The 23,399-nt window shown below is 39.4% G+C and overlaps 1 protein-coding gene across 1 annotated transcript in view; it reads right to left on the reverse strand.

The window, feature by feature from the left end:
• Positions 1 to 23,399, reverse strand: part of carmil3 (capping protein regulator and myosin 1 linker 3) — a 72,448-nt gene that overhangs the window by 17,236 nt on the left and 31,813 nt on the right. The window contains 17 exon segments of the mRNA XM_026375528.1: positions 2,213 to 2,300; positions 2,407 to 2,582; positions 3,290 to 3,403; positions 3,651 to 3,690; positions 3,692 to 3,771; positions 3,891 to 3,989; positions 5,958 to 6,051; positions 6,354 to 6,422; positions 7,451 to 7,623; positions 9,557 to 9,611; positions 9,700 to 9,796; positions 11,489 to 11,570; positions 11,681 to 11,750; positions 14,276 to 14,380; positions 17,775 to 17,851; positions 21,328 to 21,405; positions 22,506 to 22,615. Of these exon segments, the coding sequence (XP_026231313.1) occupies positions 2,213 to 2,300; positions 2,407 to 2,582; positions 3,290 to 3,403; positions 3,651 to 3,690; positions 3,692 to 3,771; positions 3,891 to 3,989; positions 5,958 to 6,051; positions 6,354 to 6,422; positions 7,451 to 7,623; positions 9,557 to 9,611; positions 9,700 to 9,796; positions 11,489 to 11,570; positions 11,681 to 11,750; positions 14,276 to 14,380; positions 17,775 to 17,851; positions 21,328 to 21,405; positions 22,506 to 22,615 (1,607 nt within the window).

The following is a 23,399-nucleotide window of genomic DNA, read 5'->3' on the forward strand; positions in this document are numbered from 1 at the left end:
CCTGCATCCTGTCAATCACTTTTGACCTTCTAAAAAAGATGTGTCATTGTTTGAGTTAAATTTACACAGATTTGATTTCTTTTCTCCCAAAACTACTTTGAGTAGATTTATGTCTATTGAGTTAAAGTCCCTGAAGTAGTTTCTCAGTCAGCTTCTTCTAGGGTTCTAAATAACATTTGATGCCAAACTAGAAGCAATTTTTTGTGTGTATTCTTTTTTTTTTTTTTAGCAGGTGGGCCTGCACCAAACAGGAATTAGCAATGCTTCCAAGTTATTGCTCATTTAGTCATGACTATTTAATGGTATAGAAAATACGTTTTTAGGGGGCTCAAAGGAATCGTTTGACATTTTGGGAAATGCATTTCTGATTTTCTCCTTGGATTTCTGCAAGAAAGCAAATACCACTTTCATCTCTGTCCATTAAATATGAAGCACAGACAGCTAACTTTACCATAAATACTGGAATCATGGTGGAACAAAAGGTAACAAAATCCACATACCAGCAACTGTAAAGCTTGCTAATCAGTCTGGGGTATCTTGATTTTTAGACCCTTAAAAACCCTACAAAAGTCTAACTACATTGTAATTTAACAGAAGGTTTATGTTTTTGACCAGTTTCTTTCTTTCAGTTCTCAAATTGAGGCTGCCAGACTAAGAGGTTGCACATACAACAATTAATTAATCAGAAATACAGCATAGACATTGTTGATTATAATGTAAGTAACATCCTAGCTGCAAACATTCTTGTGTTCCTATGGCATAAGAATAAGGTTATCATTTAAATGGCTAACTGATAATTTGCAAGTATGCTATGTTGCACAGCTAAAAACATGTACTGTAAGTTTTCATGGAAAACTAGGACATGTCCAAGTCAGTCCAAACAGTAACATAACTTAAACGTACCGTATTTTCCGCATTATAAGGCGCACCTTCAATGAATGGCCTATTTTAAAACGTTTTTCATATATAAGGCGCATAGAATAGATGCTACAGTAGAGGCTGGGGTTACGTTATGCAACATTAGATGGAGCTAAAGGGAATGTCAACAAAAAATGTCAGATAGGTCGGTCAAACTTTATTAATAGATTACAAACCAGCGTTCTGACAACTCCGTTCACTCCCAAAATGAATAAACAGCTGTTTTATTATTTTCCCAAGGTAAAGTCAGTGACGTAGAATTTTTGCTGCTCTGGCCGTGTCATGCCTTTCAGTTCAAGTGATAAATGAATAACAATAAGTTGTGACAAAGGCAGCTAAAAAGTATTATAGTATTGTTCTTAAAATTTTATCAGAGTGAGAGTTGTGTATTTTAGTTGATCTTTGTTAAGATAATTAATTGCAGAGTGAGCGCTCTTTCCACTCTCTGTTCAATAGAACAGCTTTGACGTATTTTCTCCGTCGGTAAATTAAACTAGTTTAATTTCCACAGTAAAACGAACTGGTTCATGTCTATGCTGAGTGTGATTTATATGTTTGTGCCTTGGAAAGCATTTGTCTTTGTAAGTATTAACATGTTTATTGTCATTAGAAGTATGTTAGTTGTTAAATGTTACATGTGATAAATTACGTGTGCGTGTTATTGTAATTAGCTTCATTCAAGTCAAGCTAGTGTGTGCGAGTGTAACATACAAAATGTGTAACGATGTGTATTATTTGTTAATTTTGTTTCTTTCTGTTTCTTTCAGTTACATAAAGAAAAGATAGGATAAAGTGTAGTTGAGAGCATTGTACTCCTCAGTTCACAACTCCAGTAAAGACAAGAAACCGCACCATTGATTCATTAATGTTAAATTCTCTGCTGGTCTGTTCCCGTGTTCTACTGAGTGACTGATCGACTTGAGTTTAAACTCTGCGTCGTAAGCGTGTCTCTTAATAGGAGCTATTTTGGGGTTTTTGCACAAACACACAAATGGAAATGAAATGGCACGCTTCGCGCAGTCATATATCCCAGCATGCACCGCAGGCTACTTCTTCTACGGGGGAAAATGGAGTCGGCGGCTGTTTACCGTAGTTGCGAGACCTGTTGCGGCTCAATATTGATCCATATATAAAGGCGCACCAGATTATAAGGCGCACTGTTGGCTTTTGAGAAAATTGAAGGCTTTTAGGTGCGCCTTATAGTGCGGAAAATACGGTACATAATTGTACAGTATTGCAACAGTTTTTTCTACAAACTACAAGAAGTCATGCAGAAAAGAGATATTACCAGTACCAGGGTTTTATGAGTGGTGTAGAGCTCTTGCAGAATTTGATCTACAATGGAGTTTGTCAGATAGGAAACCACTGACAACTTCACCTCCCTGAGACAAACGGAAAAAGAAAGATACAGAGGAGGCGATAACAATTCAGTATCGCAGATCAAATGTGTTGCTTAAGTTGAACCTTTCCACTTGCCGTCTTTCTTACTCAAGGGCTTTGTTGATATCCTCAGCTGCTCTCTCCATCAGGGCGTTGCGGATGGAGGAGCGAGGGATCGAAACTTGCTCAGAGATAGACGACAGAGGAGGGCTAAGCCTCTCTGCTGCTGAGCAGGACATGGGACACAACTCACGGCACAGAGATACCATGGAGTCCACTACCACCTGGAAACAGTTCACCAAAATATCACTTAAGTCCACTTTGTACATTTTCATTAAAATTTTAAATCGATACATTCATATTTGCAAAGCTTTCAATTATTTATTGTGTTTTCTTCTGCTCACTTAGATTTTATCCAGCGCTTTTACTCTGACTCGTCATGTTTTATTTATCTGCAACGCTGTAATGCCTTCATCTATGCATCAGCTACTAGCAATTCACAAGCTACTAACCTTCACGTGTTCTAGCCTCTTTCCAGATCCTTAAATGTATCACTTCACACTATAGTGCATGTTTAAGAATCAACATACAGGTAAAAAATCGCAATATTTTAGAAATTTGCTTAATTTTTACCTTTGGAAATTAGAAGTTACAAACACATATGTAAATTATGCTCAAATTCACTGAAATTCAATAGCAAGTATCCCAGATTCCTTCTCTGGGTGTGCTGCTTTCTTATCTTTTGCAATGTTGTGTGAATGAACCCTGGGGGACATAAACAGAACTAAAGAAATGTTACGGGTCTCTTTCTGTGAATTTAAATGCTACATTTCTTTTGAAGTCAGCATACCTCCACCACACACACAGTCACACATTCATAATTGGCTATTTAAAGGCAACTAGTCCAGAGCTGCACCACTGTTTAAAAATCCAGATGCATCAGGGAAGGGTCGTTTCTGTGATTTCGTTCACGGTTCAACACCCAACCTACCTGCAGTTCTTTGTCAGCAGCCTTGGCCAGTTCTCCAGCCAGAGTGTCCAGGCGCTGTTTGACAGGGCCATCCACTGACAACACATGGGCCAACTCACACAGAGAGGGATACAACTAATACAAAAACACACAGAGAGAAGAGAGGAGGTTGAAGATCACAAATCAACTTTACACCAATGTAGTGGAGTGTAAAAGCAGAGTAGCATAAAACAGCAATATTCTAGCAATTACCTCAAAATACTGTAGTATGCACTTGTGATTTGGGTCTGTACCACAAATACTGTCAATCTCTATGAACTATTATTGTCCCAAGTCATACACACTTGAACACAGATGCACACAAAACAAGTAGTTCACTCACGGCTCTCGAGTTTCTGGCTTCTTTGAGGATTTGTCTAGCAGCCCTGGACCTCCTCCACTTCCTCGTTGCCTTTGAGGACACTCACCTGCTGCTGCACCCGTACACACAGACGCTCCATCACCTGCACACACATACAAACACATGGACACATACAACTGGTTACAAATATAAGGCATTTGGTGTAGTTATAAAATGAAAATCATGACTTGTTCTCAGTTATCTGCACAAAAAGACACACACCTGTTCGGCGGTGCTAGTGACAAGGCCCTGGTGCAGCCTGAGGGCCTGTTTCTGAGAGAAACGCTGAGTCTGGTTGTTCCTAAGCAGGGCACGCTGGATCTGTCATACACACACACACACACACACACAAGCACACACACACACACACACACACACAAGAAAAATAAACAAGGAAGGTGAGGAGTGGGGATGACAGGTGTTTACAAAATGCAGTGTGCAGGAGACAAGTCAATTTGCATGGTAATAAGGAGACTGGAGACAGAATTTTGATCCTCACAAATAAACAGGATACCTTTGATTTATTTTCTTGACTCAGCAGGTGGAAGCGCTTACTGCTTAATCAGCTTTTGTGAGGAAAGATGGAATCAAGTAGTCCTCAAGGACTTTTTCCCCCAAGGGAATCAATAAAGTATACATTATTACATTAAGATTCACATTCACATATGCGGACAAATAAGAACCTTGACCTTAATTTTAAAAAGCTTCATATTCTACATATGCTGTACACTGTTAGCAAAAGTAGCTATGACTCCAGCAGAACTGTTCTGGATATTAGAGGCTACAGTCAAAACACTTGGTGTTTTTTTTATGTTTTGCGATATGAATCAGTCTCTGGGGAGATGAGATGTACATGAATCACTGACGGCTGAGACAGAGAGGAAATGGGAGCCTGACATGCAACGTAAACTGACTTGCTTCGTAAAAATGCAGCTTACAAGCCAAGGGAGATAATTTATTTAGCCATAGTAGTAAAGAAAACTGACCACATGGTTCAGATTGTACAGTGACAGATCTTAATGTTTGCAAGCCAACTTTTAAAGCTGTTCAAAGGCCTGCAAAGCATGAGCCATCTAGCAATGCATCATGCCTAATGATGTCAGCAGCTTCACTTAAACAAGCCAAGCTGGGTGACAAGATACGTGTTACAGAGAGACACTGCAATTAAAAAGCTAGTGTTTGTTTGTGGAAAACCGTCTGCCCATTTACACAGACGCTTAACTGCACACAGGCTGATATTTGGATTCAGTTTTAAAATGAATGTCCAGTGTAGTTTGAGTCGCATAAGAACAACCACAAAAAGACAAAGCCTAATAAGAAATAACAGTGTTTTTAGACGTTGCTTTTATGCGAGTTTCTAAAGTCTTAAAGTTTATAAGAGGAGCTCTCACACACACACACAGACACACCAGACAGAACCCTGAACTCTTTGAGCACTATTTATACTGTAGCAACAACACATGAAGTTGATTGTCATTTCAATGTTAAAACCTGCAGCACACTTTTAGACAATCATCAGGTTGTAAGCAGTGTTTAGTGTGTTAAGATTGCAACAACTTGTTGTTTTCATTGTCAATTAACATGCTGTTTCTATTCTTCGTTACATAATTTTTTATCATTGGATCTATAACATGTCAGACAATTGAAGAAAAAATGCTTTTAAGAGTATGACAAAGCCCAAACTAGATATCTTTTTAAATCTTTTCTTTTGTCTGGTCAGTAGTCTTAAACCTAAAGACTTTGCATTAACCTCATATCAACGACCTTAGACAAAGAAAAGCTGCAATTACTCTCATTAAAAAAGATGCAGAACATCTAGGCAATGTTGGGCAAAGAAATCTTAATAAATTATCATGAACCATGCTTATTAATTTTTTCAAACATATGACCTCCATTATACAGATTAGTGGTAATTTATATGTTATAAGATTTGTACCATTACTAATTGTTTAATTCCATTTTGTTGGCTTTCAATCTGTCACTTTTAATTTAAAGTCGATTTTCCTCATTCTTTAAATGGACTGAATGAGTTATGACATGATCCGAACCACTATAACAAAGGTAAAAGGTTTGGAGTTTGAAGCAATTTGCTACATGACAAACATCACAGACACACAAAAAAATACAATTTGTCACAACTTTCACACTTAATCATCGTTTCTGATGCACTAGAAAATGAAAGTCATTCATCAAACCCCTGACTCAGTCTGGCCTCGACTGTCAGCTTCATAACACGATGCAGCTACTTGCGACATCACAGACCAAAGAAGCAAAGTGACTCTGTCTCACCTTGGTCAGGGCTTGGTCAGTCTTCTCTGGGGCGCTGCGGTAAGCCTGAGTGACATCACTGAGTGGGAGGGGCATGTACTGCAGGGTGAAGTTACTATTTGGTGGAGGGAGAGGAAAGAAAAATAATAAATAATAAACTAGAAGAATTATGATTTAACAAGAACAATCAGGAAACACCCAGGGCACATATAAGAGTCCAATTCCCTTGTACACAGATGCACCCACACACTCCTAGTACCCAGACACACAAACACAAACTTTGCACCCACATGTTTGACTGGCACACAAGTCAGAAGACTGATGTAACACTGTGTAATAGTAAAAACTGTACAGAGACCGTTATCTGCCTTTCATACGGATGTGTGAGTGATCCATTTATGTGTGGGTTTGACTCACTGCTCTAGCGCTCTCGCCACATCTTGGAAGCCTGCTGCCGTGGTGTTGTTGCGATCCCACGTCACACTCCTGAGGGGGATCATAAAATGGTGTAACAGAGGCACAGAGGATAAGTAAACGATCAGTCACTTTCTCTAAAGCTCTTACCACACAACACACACCACACACACACCACACACACAACACACACACACACACCACATCATGATAGTTGCAGAAGTTATCTGACCATGCAGTTGCATAAACACATCAGAGATTAGCAAGATTTTTGTCAGGGCCACATCGGCGTCCATATCGCAACATTAGGAATGCATGAACAACTGCCATCCAACTAATGAGCTTCTGTTCTTGTACAGTGCAGATTCTCCACCTACACTCAACACTGTCAGACTCCAGTTTTTTATGTATCAGTCATTTTCCTTTCATCTAACCCTCTTCTCCTCCATTTCTATCCCCTCACCCCACCTCTCCCTGCCCTAGAAATTCAATCAGCAAGGCCCAAATCTCTCTCCTTAGGTGGTCTCCCTTTCCCACCTCCTCCTAACCCACTCCCTCTCTCTTTCATATCCAGGCATTTTCCCATCCTAATACTCTCATCCTACCCAGTCTCACTTCTGTACTCCTTTTGGGGCTCTTCTTCTAGTTTTCCCATCTCAAAGTTTCTACTATCTGCTCCTTCCATTTCTTCAACTCAAACATGCCTTAAAAACACACACCCCTCTTAGCTTGTATCCTTCTCTTTAGGGCTGTATGATACATTGTATGTCTGAAGGCCATTTGTTTCCATGCCTCCTTCCTCCCTCCTACTGATTCTTCCTTTTATCCTTTCAACTCCTCAGTCTTACCATCTTATCTCCTACATGGCTCACTTTCCCTCGCACATCTTTGAAGCACTGCATTGAACTTTCTGTTCTGCCTCTCAGCAACCTCAGTGTATCCTATCCTCAAACTACCACTAACATATTAATTTTGTCTCTGATCCCATTCTTTCATCTGTCCTCTAAAACCTCCTCTGCTTCTCCTCTAATCTGCAAGGAAATCCATCTTCGCTCCCGTCAGAATACTGATTTTCAAATGACACGCGCGCACACACACACCTGAGAGTTGTGTTAATCTGCAGGGCCTTGCTTAGCATCTTGGCTCCGGAGTCTTCCAGGAGGTTGCCGCTCAGGTCCACCTTACGCAGGCAGGCGTTGGATCCCAGGGCATTGACCAACACCATGCCCCGCTGGCGAAGCCTTGAGTCAGCCAGGGAGAGCGACTGTAGGGCCTGAAGGAGAAAGTAGCAAAAATGATTTGAAAGTAAAAAGATTCAAGAGAGAAATATGAAAGCAGCAACCCACAAGTGAAAAGATTCATTTGGTCTCATTACATCTCATCAAAAGATGTTTTTGAAGACGATTGTAATTTCATCACTTTCTTCACCAAAGTCATAGTTTTCCAGGTTAATCATCTCATTATTTTAGCTATTTATTCTGATAATTTTTACAAAACGTACAATTTTTATTTTAGGAAAATCTAAAATATAAGGATATGCAAGGTCTGCAACTGAAGAAATTGTTTTTTTGACTTGCTTATATAAGTCTAATGCAATATTACTTATTATTACTCTTATCACATATCACATTTAGTATGTTGGTACAATAAGCTCCATGATAGTCATCTGTTTTAGTTCATCATTACACATATGCTCCCATAATTAACAATGTCCAGCTTAAAATGAACAGAGGAATTGTAGCCTTGGCTAGATTTATTAATTCAACACCTGATACTCTTTCACAATTTAGGAGTAGGATGTGAGGATCAAAACTACTCTCATATCTGTATGCTACCAACTGTAAGTGCAGTCAACTTAGATTAGTGTCAAAACTGTAATTTGTTGTAGTCCAGCACAGACTAAGAGATAATATTATGTAGATCTTATTTTACCTTTAGTAAGACCAAGGCTAGCCGTGTTTCTTCCGTCTAGCTGTGTTATAATTCAAATGTTTTGAGTCACTTAGAAATGTCCTTGTTTTTTAAAAGAAAGCAGAGTTTTTGTCCATAAAACCATCAAATTGATCAGAAACACTGTGGACATTAATGTTGTGAAGGATAAAGTTATATAACAGCTGCTTTTTTTAAAATATCCACATAGGCGCACAGAGGCCCATTATTATTTGTCCTGTTTCCCAGTTGCATGTTGTGTTTGCTAAAGGCTGACTAATCATGAGACTGGCCATCTTTGAACTATTTGAGTATCTGGAGCATCAGCAATAATGAGTTGAAGAAAAGAATAAAGGTCACTTAATGCAGATCAAAGTCAGTGTCAACAGTGAAGGATCAACTCTGGCATGCTGAGCTTTGTTGTTGACTATATTTCCAACTAATTTGCTAAATACATTTCATGTATGTTTTTATTAAGAAGAAGAACATTTCTTAGTGACCATTAACGTTTGAACGTCTCTTAAATTCTGCCTCAGACTGAGTAAACAGACATGAGCGCAATCTCCTTATCTAGCCCATCACAAGAAGGCAGCTTTTTTCCCCAAAAAAGTTTCTTTTTTTTCCAATATTTGCTGAATTTCCTGCATATCATTTAGGCTACTGAGACTTCTTATGTTCTCACTTTCATGCCAAAAGTCTTCTATGACTCATATCAGACTGTTGGCATGGGGCACTGGATATCTGTGTTGTTATGACTTACTGGGTGAGATGACTAAGAGGTCAACCTCTGCCAAGATTGTCGGTGGAATACCTTTAAATTTACAAATTGAGACCCATCTGCTTCTCTGTTCGTGTGCTTGCTCAGCTGCATCAGTTTGTACTCCGTATGAGAGGATAGTTGTGAGCTATCACCACACTGGTAAATAATTGAGTAAGCTACTTGTCATGCTGGATTTGCAGAGCAGATAGCAGTGAGAGCCTTGGGAGCTTTGCGAATAAACTGAGACCAAATGAATCATTCTCCGGGCCCACAGAAAACATGACTTGTGTGCATGTTCACACCTTGTGTGTGTAGCAGGTGGGAAACTGAGCTTAAACTCACATGAATGAGGACAAGAATTTAAACGCCATCAACCGCGTGTTTGTGCGTGCGGAGCATGTGTGTCCGTGTGTGTGGGGGGGGATCTGTGAGGCATGTGTAGGCGTGCATCTGTGCATAACGCCACAGACGATTTTTGTGCGTGCGCGTGTACAATATGTTACATAATCCAACTCACACACTCTTCCTCTTGCACCAAATGAACTAGTTTCTGCAGAATTTCATCAAGCACCCTAAGGAGGGAGAGAGAAGAGGAAAACATTCATCATCAGCATCATCTTCTCAGCCATCTGTGCTGTGGGCTCCCCACATGGTCCATACCTGCCCTTGATGTTGAAGTTCTTCCCCAGCATCAGGTGTTTGAGGGAGGGGTGCCTGGAGAATGCTGGGATGACAGCCAGCAAGTCAGCATCCAAACCTGCACACAACACACACATCACTGGTGTACAACTGCAAAGGTAGCAATATTGAACCCTTCAGAGCTTTCATGAAAACCCAGATTTAATTACACTGAAGTAAGTACTGAAAAACCAAACAAGAGAACAGGCGTGAAAGTTGAAGAGTGTTGATATTGAACACATGAAAGACAAGTTAAAAAGTCAGATTTCTTTCTGTCATACTAGTGACTCATTTACTCTGCCACGTGCTGGCTTTTCAAAGCTCTCGGCCTGTTTTGGAACAAAATCTCACTGCCCACTGAAATTCCAAAATACTCCCAATTAACCCCCCTACTCCCACCCACTCACTCACAATTTTAAAAGCTCAAGGATGGAGGATGCTGCTACGAGGAAGCGGTTACCATGGCAAGATATTTCAGCAACAAAGACAAAAATAACTCATTGAGACAGGAAAAAAAAGTCATTGGTTACATCTTACAGAAGCTACATGCCATGTGAGGTGAGTTTATTTTTGTATCAATGACTGGAAATTGCGACAAGACAACAGAGCAGAAGGGGGAAAAATGGCTGCATCAGAAACATGTATTGGAAGAAAAGACATAACTATGTTTCTGTTAATGGCCATTCATTTGCAATGTTGTCAGTGGAAGGCGTTTGGCAAGATAAATGGTAATACAAGTAGTCTGATAGAAATTTAGAGAAGTTTAGAAGCAATAAAGCATAGGCTATGCTATGTGTGGTCAAATAATTACTGGACATTCAGATGGATGATTTTGTGGAAGGCCAAAGGGGTCATGATTTGTCTAATTTTCTGTGTCACTTGGTGTTTCATATCAGCAGTGGGCATTTACAAACGCTGACGCAAACGGCACTTGGCATTTGTGAATGCAGCTTCATGTAGCTGCATGGGGCACCCTGGCACCCATGCAGCTGCCTGCCATTTATTTCTTGACACATATATAAATGCTGCTCGACATGATGACAAAAACAAACCAGTGTGCATGCTGGAAATTCACACTGCACAGGAGGGTGTGCATAATACAACAAAAAATAAATTGCAGTCAGCAGCATGCACTATGTCAGCAAGTGTATGGTTCCACTTGCAAAGCTGTTTGTGTAAAGGCCAAATCACATCTTCATTAGTCAGTTCATTGCCATGATGTTTATCCATGATAAAGTAAACCAGCTGCTTGTTTCATACATTAAATGTATCTAGCGTTTATTTTAACAACTTTCACACTATTCTGGTGAAATAAGAAACTGTTATTTATTTCAGTTCTTCACATAAAGACGTACAATGATGCAACTGATTGTAAGACCTTTTTTATGTCTCTGCGTCAGCGATAGCCCCTGATGGGGAACCACAGGGTTCAAGGAGTGAAACCCTGGTCTTCTATGTGACAGGGATACTGACCACCATTCTAACAAGGACAGCTAACATGTACTGTATATGAGATTGACATATATGTTATTGTATTTGTAGCAACATTTTATCAAATAATGTCAGACTTGACCTTGAAGTTTAGTATGACTGACTTTAAGTAAGACTGACACCAAAGACTAGTGTAGTTTTAAAAGGATGTATTTCAAATTCTATTTATCAAGATGGCCTTGAAATGTTTTACATCATCGTGAAATGTGTGTACTGTATACAACAACTATTGCATATAGCATAAGTCTATCAGTTGTGAGAGGGTGCAGGCATTCCTTACCATTATCAGATATGTCTAAAGTCCCCACGCATGACACTCGAGGAAACAGCTCCTGAATCACCCCGGCACCCGCAGACCTCAACTGTGCAAGGAAGGCAGAGAGGAGTGGAACATGATGGAATAGCCACAAGCGTTAATCTATGAAGGAGATGAGTGAATATACCTACGGCAGTGCAGACTGACAGAGCGTACCTCACAGCTGCTGATGTCCAGGTGTAAATCAGTGATATGAGGGTTATTGGACAGACCCAGGAACAGAGCCCTGAAGGAAAACGCAGGCAGGAGTGGATTGGAAAAGAAAGAGAGAGAGATCAGGGGTACGCAAAAGCAAAAGAGACAAGCTGAGAGATTAATGGAAATGCACATAAGTGAGGAGAGGAGTGAGCACAGTGATAGGTAGATAAAAAAGAAACAAAGGGTAGTTAATGGATAAAAGAAAGTAGAAAATGACCCCATTCGTTTCTTCTAACACCCTGAATGGATTATCTGACCACAAGGCCCCATCCTGCACACCTACATTTTCAGAGCCACCTTAAAGGATTTAAAGAAAAGTACCTTAAAAAGATTCATAGCTCACCAAGCCCCCACTAGAAACCAACCCATATACCTTCAATGTTGGTCAATTGTTCCAAATGTGCACGCACACACACAGCTGGATGCAGAAAGAAAACTGCATTTGCACATCAAGGCCCTGCTGGAGGTTGTTCTTGTGCAATGAATACACATTTAAGAGTTATGCACCATGAGGAGGTAATGAGGAAAAGTGCTAAGTAGGGCGCCCGCTCCATCCATTTTGGCTGCGATCCATCATGCAGCACACAATCATCTAAATTGTTGCCAGTTTGCTTTGTTTACTCTGCTATTGATTGTGTTTTTTGGCTATGAGAAGCTAACAGCAGGCTACACACCTAATAGAGAAACTGTAATAGAACAATACTCCACTTATCCCCGTGGGGAAAATTCTCTTTTTGGGTGGCTGCTTACTGAGCTGTTTTTGTACTGCACAGAGATGCATCAGAACAGTGGACACTTGCAACACATGGGCTTCAATCTGTGTCCTCTGACTGAAGGCCAGTCTTCTAACATGAACAAAAAAATGGTTTCACTGTGACAGAAGAACGTTTGAAACCTAACGTGAGCCTTGATTAAATCTCACGGTTTGGATGCAAACTACTCTCCATATGGTATGAGCTATTTTAGTATTCATGCCTGAGACAATAAAGGCAAGAAAAACAACAGCCCTGCATGCTCTATGGTTCTTCAAATTAAGGCATATCATACCATTGTCCTCTAAAGGCCACTAGGCACCAGCTATGTATTAGCGTTATAGTCCAGCTCAGAGAAACTCAACAAAGCATTTAAATTTTTTATATTTTAAGAGTCAGTGGTTATAAATTTTAAAGGCCTTCCGCAGTGAACCTTCTTCTGGATAATTTACCCAGTGCTTTGAACTAAAGTATCGTGAGTGGATTTGTAGCTTGAGTGGCCCCAGTGGGCTCTTATGTTTTAAGTTTGACTAAACTTTTACAGTAGAACAAATAGTTGCTGACACAGAGCAGCAAAATCTGTAAAAAAAAAATAAAAATTATGGTAACACACTTGTGGAATTATAATAAGCTGCAAAAGTTGTCACAAAAGCTACTGCAACAGGTCATAAACCTTCACCAGAGGTAAATATATTATTTCATGTGAAGTCCCGTCACCACATACGTAAAAGTAACAATTACTATGTTTGAGCATACAGTACAGCTGCTGTACTGTAATCAGTGAAACGTTGATGCTTTATATTAAAAAATAAATAAAAAAACGTGTCTTACACCCCCATACTGACTCATTTTCAGTATTTCTTACCCTGGACAATTTTATGGATTTCATTTAGTCCTGCTGTGGGTGAAATTCATCATAGAAATCATGAAAGACATTTTGTAATAATTCAATAAAAACATGGATCACTCTTATAATTCCAAGCCTATTGCAATACTACACTATAATGTTATTATATTATAGACTATAAGCCCTTGATATGGTAATATTTAGTAGGATTAAGAGACTTTACAATAATGTTTTATCTTATTTATAATGACACAACCAGTATTAAGACTATCCTTTTTATAATTTATGGTATTTATTTATTATTATTTACTGTATCACTCATCTTGGTGTTTTTTGTTATTTCCCACAGAATAACAGATTTCTGTTGTGGCTACTTAGTACATTTATGTATTATACAATAGTTTTATAATAGTATAATATTATATTAGCTGTTTGATGTGTATTTTAGTGCATTCTCTTGGCTTTTATTGCAGCAAATGTTGCCAACTCATTATGAGTATCCTGGCCAGAGGTTCCCAAAAAAGAAAGCAATTGCTTGCCAGTTGGCTGTCACAAGTGGTGATGCACTAGTCACAACACTGTCAGAGAAATTTTTGTGATATGACCATCAGTAAACCCACACAATGACACTAATGTAAGATTCTAATACCGCAAGTGGAGACTGAGGCATTAATGATCAATTGCAGCCGTTTACAATTTCAACACAATTTGTTTCTCTCCAAATACAAATTTAAAATATGTGTGAAACTCCATTGATTCTTAGGATGCAAATAGACTTCCTCATAAATTAGATGCATAATGATGATCAATGCCAAAAGGGTCAGAGTTAAAATATATGAGGTACAGATACACCTTTTTCATCCTTTTGTAATTGTAAAGTATGCATATACAATATTTAAGAACTTTCAGCACTTCACGGGTCTCTTTAAATTTTTGTTCATGACAGTCACTCACCTCAGTGAATCAGGTGGGACCTTCATACAGGCAAGGCTGACATGGGTCAGGCTGAAAGCGGAGCTGAAGAACTGCCGGAAAGTTGGCAGAGAATCTCTTGCTTTCCTGCAAAGTGACAGTAAGGAAGAGGACAGACGGTGAGCATTAAAAATAGATCACAATCAGGCCTTTAGACGGACAGAAAATAAAAGGAGGTGAGAGAATGACGAGAGCAGATAAGCAACTGATCGAGATGAGAGGGAGGATGACAGAAGGACGTGATATGCTGATAGAGTGTGACAGAAAGTTTGCAGCAGAGGAGCGGAGAACTGACAGACAGGGAATGGCGAGACAGAAAGTGAGCAAAAGAAGGTTAAAGCAGACAGATGCTGGCTGTGACATTTAGGTCAGAATTATATCAACCTAACAGAAGTTGGCATTAATTACTGCCACCAGTTAGAGAGGTAACAACTGACAAATTATCCAACCACCTGCTTGGTACATTAGCCTGTCATGAGAGGAAGGACAGAGATTATGTCTGTGTGTACGTACAACAGAACTCTGAGTCACAACACATAAGGAAGCTATCCTCGGCATTCGCAGGATGGATGTAGTACACCAGTTCAGATCTGTGTGTAGAACTTGTCAAAGCAGCCAATCTGCTATTTCTGCCCTCACTGCTCAAGTAATTCACCACAGGGGACGGTGAAGAGGTGGGGCGGCTGTAGACAGCAGGAGCAAGTGATGATAAGCAAATCGGGGCGTTTGAGGGGTGAGGGAGAGAGAGGGAGAGGGATGATGAGGTTTGTTTTTCAGGAAAAGATTACCCGCTTCTTCTCTTCAGGCTCCTGATATGTTGTTTACTTGTGCAACATGGAAGCGATTTTTTTTTTTTTTTTTTTTTATATATACCTATTTTTGCTGCAGCCAACAGGAAATTTATTTATAACGTGTTAGTCAGTAAGCAGGAAAAGCACAGGTGCAACTCATTTCATTAATGAGTCTGGTGAATGGAACACAGTCAGTGTTTCTGGGTACAGTTGTGTATTTCCAGAGTTGACATAATTGTCTTCAAATGCAACATGATATCTTTACTCTAACTCTATACATCCAAATCCATTTTATTCTTACATTTTAACTTCAACTGACACTTGAACTAACACTTTGCCTCATCAAACTGCTATGACCACCAGTTATTTTCACAAAAAGACATCTCCATGCTCCACACAGTAAGCTATTTAAATACTTTCTACTATGAGCACACATGTGGTTGTATCTAGCATTTTTATTTTAAATGAAACCACACATCACACATTACAGACAAAATACATAACCTGACTTTACATTTGTTCAAACTAATGTTAAATAGGACTAAAACCACACATCACCTGCACAAAGCAGCATATCTGTAACGTCTGAACCTCCAGGACATCATAACTGCTCTGTAAACTTTTCCGCTGTGATTGCTGAGCCAATTTTGTCATGTGCTCATATGTTTGGCACAGCTGTTTAATAGGCACGAGACCCCTAATGCGACTGGTTGAGAATATAATGACTAATCGCTACGCCCCTTCCATTTCTGTTCCACTTCACCAAATTCCAATGTGCATATTATATAAGCCCTTATTGTCCTTGTGCACGTGACCCAGTGCATTACACTGATTGTTATGACTGTTAAAACAGAGCCATTAAAATTTGATTTAGCACTTGCCAAGTTGGTTTTAAACATTATAGACAACATATTTTTAATTCCAAACCCTGCATGCATGAACACACCAAGCCTTGTGAATTACAGTGAACCCAGGTCACCTAGTGATTAAGAAAATGTACGTTTGACTGAGTCATGTCTTCTAGACTGCCCCAACATTCGCCCTACACTGATACAAGCTTGCTAACTTGGTTAAGAGATAAAACCGTGTACTGTGGCAGGAAATGAATAACAGAGACCGGGAGATAAAAAAAGAAAAATTAGGTTATAAGGGGTAAAATATGGAAAAAGTCATAAAGGAGAGAGTTATGGTTATGGAGGAAAAAAAAAACACCAAGATGAAGACATTAAGGCAGTATTTAGAGTAAACCAGGAAGCTGCACTGCCAGCTCCCGTCTTTGCTGCTGTGATAACCCCCGAGTCTGTGAGACACCAGTTCTTCTTTGACCCATTTGTAATTATTAGCATACAGCCTGTCAGGGTTCAGGATACAGAATGGCTTCTGTCGCATACAGTAAGCAGATACAATGTCACTGTCTCTCACAAAACAGTCTCCAGAGAGCTGCACCAGCAGATTGTTACCATGTTGGCATGCATGTTCAACTGTTTCTACATGGACTGCTCATTGTTTCTCCTAAGTGCCACATCTTGTGTGTGTATGTGGAAGTTGCAACAGTGTATTTGTGATGAGTGATGGCGGGGGCAGTCTACTCCATAATAATGAGCGGCGGCTGGGTGGTTCTTATCAGTTCGGTTCAGCCTTGTGGCTCCGTGCTGTCACAACACCAAGCCAGCATGCATTTAATAACAGGAGACCCGTGACCAGCAGGGGGGTGGGATGAACTATGAACAGACAGAAGGAGGAGGGGGAAGATGTGAGGAGAAAGAGTTGTGGTAAAGATGATGAAAGGTGCAGAACATGGAGGATGAGAAAGAGTTATAAGGAGAATGGAAGAGGAGCAGGAAATATAAGCTGAGAATTAGCAAAAAAAAAAAGAAAAAAGGACAGGACAGAGGAATGGAGGTAAAGGGGGAAGGAGGCAATGAGAGAGAAGAAAGGGATAAGAGGGGAGAAAGAGCCATGGCAAGGCAAAGATTTAAAGCAGTCAGAGAAGATGGATGGATCGTGGATGATGGATAAAAGGAGGAGATGATGGGAAATTCAATCTTCCCATTAGCATTTACAGAGTTTTGTCTCAAGCAAGAGAGAGAATTCACACAATTAAAAATGAGAAAGCAAATAGAAGTGAAAAAGAGACCAAGAGGTGCAGTCACATTTCCAAAAAATAAATAAATAAAAAGATGGATAGAGAGAGATACAGTAGATACAAAGAGAAACAGACAAAAAAAAATTGCAGGCACAGGAGCCCGGGGACCACAACAATAATTCTGGCCTAAAATTAGTCTCATTTTTCACCAACTTCTTTCTCTGTAATTCTGTAATGTAATATGCTGAGCAGGGAAGCTCCTGGGCTCCTTGGGGACATGACATGATGAGGGCTGGAGCTGCTTCTGCCCGCTGGCTAGGTAAACACAGACACGCACACAAAACACTTGTGGGCATGCATACAAGTGCTTGACAGAGATAAAACTTGTTAGCAAACGGGGACGTGAGTACAGTAAAAAATAAAAAAAAAAAAAAACACTTTTTGGAAGTACAAGCACAATGATGACATAAAAATAAATGATGACTGGAATTCCATCAAAGCTGTTTGGTTGAGGCAGAAAACAAAATGTGTTTGTGTACTTTCTTAAAAAAAAAAAAAAAAAAAAAGGCTTGAGGAGGGATTTACACTTGAGGTGAACACCCACCTGTGAGAAAAAGAGTTCTTAGAAAGGTTCAGGTAGGAGAGGTCAGCGCAGCAGCCTCGCAGCAAGGCCCCAAACAACTGGCAGAAAAACAGAGAGACAAATGTGTTGTGTTATTTTTACTACCGCGAACGTAACTACAACAGTTATTTTGGCTCTTGACACAAATGGTTACACTGTGGAATAGATTAAAGCCGACACAAATGCAATCTGAACAGGCAAAAAAATAAATAAAATAAAAGATGCTTTTCCTTTCTTGGCCAAAGTCTCTTCAATAAAAACGTTCTCTAATGCAGCATGAAGCATTATAAGTATATGGCGACAACAACAACAACAACAAAAAAAGGGAATTTCACAGAAGCCTGAGTGTGCAGATTAGTGAGTGGTGTAAAAATGGACCGCAACAAAATGAGATGCTACTGTTGGTCAAACCAGGACAAAAACACACAAAACACAGTCTGTGCAATTTGTTTTAGGATTTGTTTTATCCCTTTGTGCCATATGGTCGGGCTTTGTGCAAGATTTGTGCACAATAATGAAATGTTTGTCATTTAGTTTATACAACCAACACACAGGTTTGTTTAGCATCTGTTGTGTGTGATTTTAGAGAAATATGGCATCATTAAGAGTGAATGTCCCAATTCGACTCTTGCTGCAGGTGAAAATGAACAAAAGCGTATCTGTAACGTTATCCATTTGCTTAAGATCTGCTGTGTATCCCAAGGAAGATTCTACATCATTACTGTGTTTACTTGAGCAAGGCACTTAACCCTCAACTAGTCATCCGTTCAAAGACTGGAAAATTGAAGTGCCACAGTTTTACTGGGAAACGCTGAAAGGAGGATTTACAGAACCCACACTCTGGAATCAGATGTATGCAGTGGTGGCAAGTGTCTGAGTACTGTACATACTCAAGCACTGGATAATCTTGTCTTTAACAGTCCCCTAATTACTAAGCATTTACCTGGTAAATACAGTATTATTTAATTTAATCTAATATCAATTGAAGCTTGGGTTTTCCCCTCAGTCAGATGCTGATTTAGAGCATTTCCTCTATTAAGCCATTATTCAGGCTACATGAACTACAAAATAAACAATAAAAGTCATAAGCATACACAAGGCCATCATATTTGGAAAAAAAAAAGAACAGTGACTTGTTTTTCTTAAATAAGTCAATGTTCTTGTCTATTTCACAGTTATTCCTTCTTCCAGCAAAATAAAACAGAGCAAAGACAGTGCTGCTACCAGTCATTTAGAGTGTGTTTATGGAAAGTGCTCCTCTGTCTGAGAAGTCGACTAATTCCCGATAGTGGGAGAAAATGGGCAATGAAAAGTGTTATTGTATTACACTGAATCAAAGTCAAGCTGAACCCATACCAGGAAAAATCTATTACTCGTAGTTCTTTATTTGGCTATAGTGGATAGTCATCAACTAACAATTTTACATCAAAAACTGGAAGAGAGAGAGAAAAAAAAAAAAAGAAAGCATGATGCATTATCTACAGGCTATCTGCTAATGTATATTGAAGTAAATTCATGCATTCGTTCATGTACCATCCATCAAATCAAGCTCTAATCGTGTGAAGATTTGGCTCACTTTCAAACTATGGTGCTTTGAAAAAAAATACTAAAATGAATGGACAGAAACCTGTGACCCAATTAATCTTGAAATAAAGATGATATATGTGTGTTTGAGAGACACAAGAGAGCTCTAGCCAAATATGATCTATATCAAAACCCAATTTCTTGTGAGACTTAAGTAGCATCTCATCACTTGTGAGAGATTAAACTATCGGACAAATCCATTTTTTCCTGGCACTGTGATCCATCACCCAAATTGACTAATTGACCGGTGTTGGTATGTCAGTGCAGATAAAAATGGGAACTTATTAATAATTCAATCCAACAGGCAAACAATAAAAAAGACTAATTCTCCCTCAGTTTTCCGCTAAAGGACAAATGACAATTAACAAAACAGGACATTAAGGAGCTATCACATACAGCACTCTTTCAGTCTCAAGGGGAGTTTTAAAAAGAAATAAGAAAGTTGCAAATAAAGCAGAATAAAGGCAATGACTTCCATTGAAGCATATAATTCAATGCAAAATTCATGGCTCACATTAACAGAAGGGAGGAGGATTTGTTTCACAAGGTGGACTATTCTACCATGAAACAGGTTCCTATCTGACAAGCTCCCTGCTTCTACAATAAGTGCTGGAGCTGCTCAACTGAAGTGAAGTTGAGCAGGTAAAGTAAAGCAGAAGTCTCATAGTAAAGTTCAAGACACTATGGTACAGAGGAAACTGAGGTAGATCTTTTACGAAAGTAATTCAGCAGGGCAAAAACACAAAAAGGAATAAAAGTTTAAGTAAAGTTCATATTGAAAGTGTGATGAAACATAGGGTGGCTTTTATTGTGAAGCTGCTCTAACCAATCATCAAAGATACATTTGAGGTTTTTAAAAGGTTCTAGAAATTAGAGTTTGTACGAAGAAAGCCTGTGGCACTGCAATACGGAGAACTTGAAAGCTAATTTCTTTTTTAAATTCTTTTTTAGTTCAAATATTCCCAATATAAAATGACGGCATAGTTTACACTGTTCAGTATAAGTGGATTTTTTCAGAAGCTTTTGTCACTATAACTGAATTCAATTTCTAGTTCAGAAATACCACATAGAATAAAATGGAAATGTTCAATGCACAAGAGTGTTAAAGTTGTTCTTCAGTATAATACTTGAGAAAATGTACTTCCTTATATTCATCCAACTGGGAGGAGCAAAGATGTTGCTGAATCAGTAAAAGGATTAAATCAAGTAGTCTATAAAATCTGTAGCCGACACTGACCTCTGACTTCCCTGCAGGTGGGGGGGGGGGCACATACTGCATTTTAGCCAACCTTGAATGTCCCTGCTGTGCGGTCTCCTGTCATAAGTAATTCAGCGGTGACATAGCAGCAGATATAAACAATAAATGTAATGTCTGCATCTTCCAGAGGGACACAGACGCCAAAAACATTCTATGTACTGCTGAGTCTTGCATAGTCACACTGACCCAGGAGGAACTGCCATCTCAGCAGTAACCAGCAGGGGCAGACACATTCAAGCATGGTTACTTCACTCTCTCAGAGAGCTATTTCATCCTTACAGTTGTTAGCGTATCTGCTAATGCAGTAAGACAGTTTTGTCACAGTGACAGGGATTCTAAATTTAGACACAGTAACACCAACAAAATTATCTCTTTGAAGTGACAAAAATGTCAACAAACCCATGAAACAAAAGCTCCTGCATGTTATTAATACAATGATTAATAATGTGTTATTCACAAGAGGCCATAGATTTGTCTTGGAGTGCTTTCTAAGAGCTTTCACCACTGCTCGATGCGTGATGCACAGAGGAGCTCTAAGAAAGTGAGTCAACTGAAGTAAGATTGTTTTTGTGTACTGGGCAATTCGTATTCCGGACACTATCCCTTTCTGTTTCTGGCCTGAATCCCATGCTAGAGATCACATTAGACACTGATGGGTGGATAGTGACTCTAATAGAGACTATAAGTACAAACCAAGTCCACGGTGCAGTCTGTCCCAGACAGATCCAAATGGACTAGGCAGTTGGGTTGGGCCAGGAACAGGTACAGGTTCTAAACAGAAAAAAAAAAAAAAGAGTATCCTTTAGAGAATCAGTCAAATCATACATTTGAAATACAAGCCATATAAATATACAACATTATATAGTAATAAAGCTATACCGATTAAAGTCAAGGTGAGTTCTCTGCAAAGTGACCAAAATGCATTAAAAATAAGAAATACTGTACAAAATAAAGATTTGCTAAAGTTTACCACACAACATAGCTAAATCATCACTGGTGGAGTGGTAAGTTCCAAGCACGCAGGGCCAAGACTGGACAGACTGTGCAGACAACAACAGATGCACAAGTGCTAGGCAGTCACAGCTTTATGAGAAAGTGGCAAAAGAGCCACAATTAACACACCTGACATCAGAGTTGCATCTTGCCAGTAGGGCACATGAGAGACTTTGAAGTCAGCTGGTTGAGGCTTAAGTTGTCTGATAAGACCAAAATAGAGTTTTTTGCGCAACAGACTAAAGACCACATCAGCCATTTACTTTGACATTAAAGAGCTTCTTCTTTCTGTTGATCAGTGTCAAAAATAACAAGTCCCTAATTTAATGTTGTTTAAAAAAAAAAAAAAAAAAGTAGTGTGGTTTCCATTCACATGTGGCAAAAAATTGTGCGCTTCCATCTACTACCATTATGCAAATAGTAGGAGATGCCATCAAGATACACAGCTGGTGGCATTAATTCTCCATTTGGTTCAAACTACTGCACATGTCGTGGGTGCAACAAGATGACATAATTAAAATAGCACTAGTCAAACTTCAAACATTGGAAAAGATGAAAAAACATGACAGAAATATGGTTTGTTCGTGTATTAATGTGTAACAGTCTCCAGTATGGCTCCACAAAGATCTGCTGCTGTTTTTCCATTTCTTCAGCGACATCCCATGTTTTATGTATGCCATAATTTATTTGCCAGATCCATTTCTTTCACAACCTTTGACAATATTGTGACTTTGCTTTTTATTAACAGCATGGCCACTCACACAGTTTTTGTTATGCAGAAATTAAAAATTGGCATAAAGACAGTACGAAAACGCACATAGTGAAACAAAATAGTGGAAACATCTTATATAGGCAGTGTATGTATACAAGTCCCTCACCGTGGCCTCCTCTCCAGACAGAACTCCTGGGTTTTTGCTCAGGTCCAGATGCAGCAGAGAATTGGAGTAGTCATCACTTGAACACAACGCCTGGGACAAAGAAATAACACCTAATGGGGGAGGAGGAGATGGATAGAGTGGGAGGAAACAAACAAAGGGATGAAAGGGATTTATAAACAAGTCATATGGATTCTTCAGTCATTTAATCACCCCATAATTGCTCTGTCTCTCCCCCCCCCCAACAGGCAAAATTAATGCTCTGAGGTCTGGGTGTAACTTGTTAACAACTAATGAGAACAAAGTACATGATGGAAGAGGGTAAGCCAGCTCTGTGGCTAATTGACACAAGACTGGTGAGCTCATATGGCGGGCTATCAAGAGGAGCCACTGGTAGAATCTAGGCACCTTTTTCCTCTCCTGTCCCAGTATCCAAGTGTGTGGTGAAAGGCAAATCAAAAGGAAGATCACTCTCTCAAAATCAGATCACTACACAATTACACCCACACGCCAGAAGGAACTCATTAAAATCCTTACCCTGCAATACTGACGCGAAGCACGGCACGCCATTGCAAAATGAGAATCAAATATAGGCACTATAACAACATAGGAGAAATATCTAGCAGCACTAAATAAAAGAAAAGTCAACCATCCAATACTCTATGTAGTATTCACTCAGTAATATATCAATGATTATAGCCAGCAGTCGCAGGAAGTGCATTTCTCTGGTTTTCTAGAGAAAAGGGAGAGTGTCTGGAAGAATTCAGCCGCTGGGTGCGCTGCTCTGATGCTGGCAAGAAGCAAAGCTCTTCATCCCTAATTTGTAGCGATTAGGAGAGAAATGAGGGGAAGAGGGGACAGGATGTCTAATCCCCCCTACATCTATATAGCTATCAG

The sequence above is a fragment of the Anabas testudineus genome, chromosome 17, assembly GCF_900324465.2.
Source record: "Anabas testudineus chromosome 17, fAnaTes1.2, whole genome shotgun sequence".
Classification (NCBI taxonomy): Eukaryota; Metazoa; Chordata; class Actinopteri; order Anabantiformes; family Anabantidae; genus Anabas; species Anabas testudineus.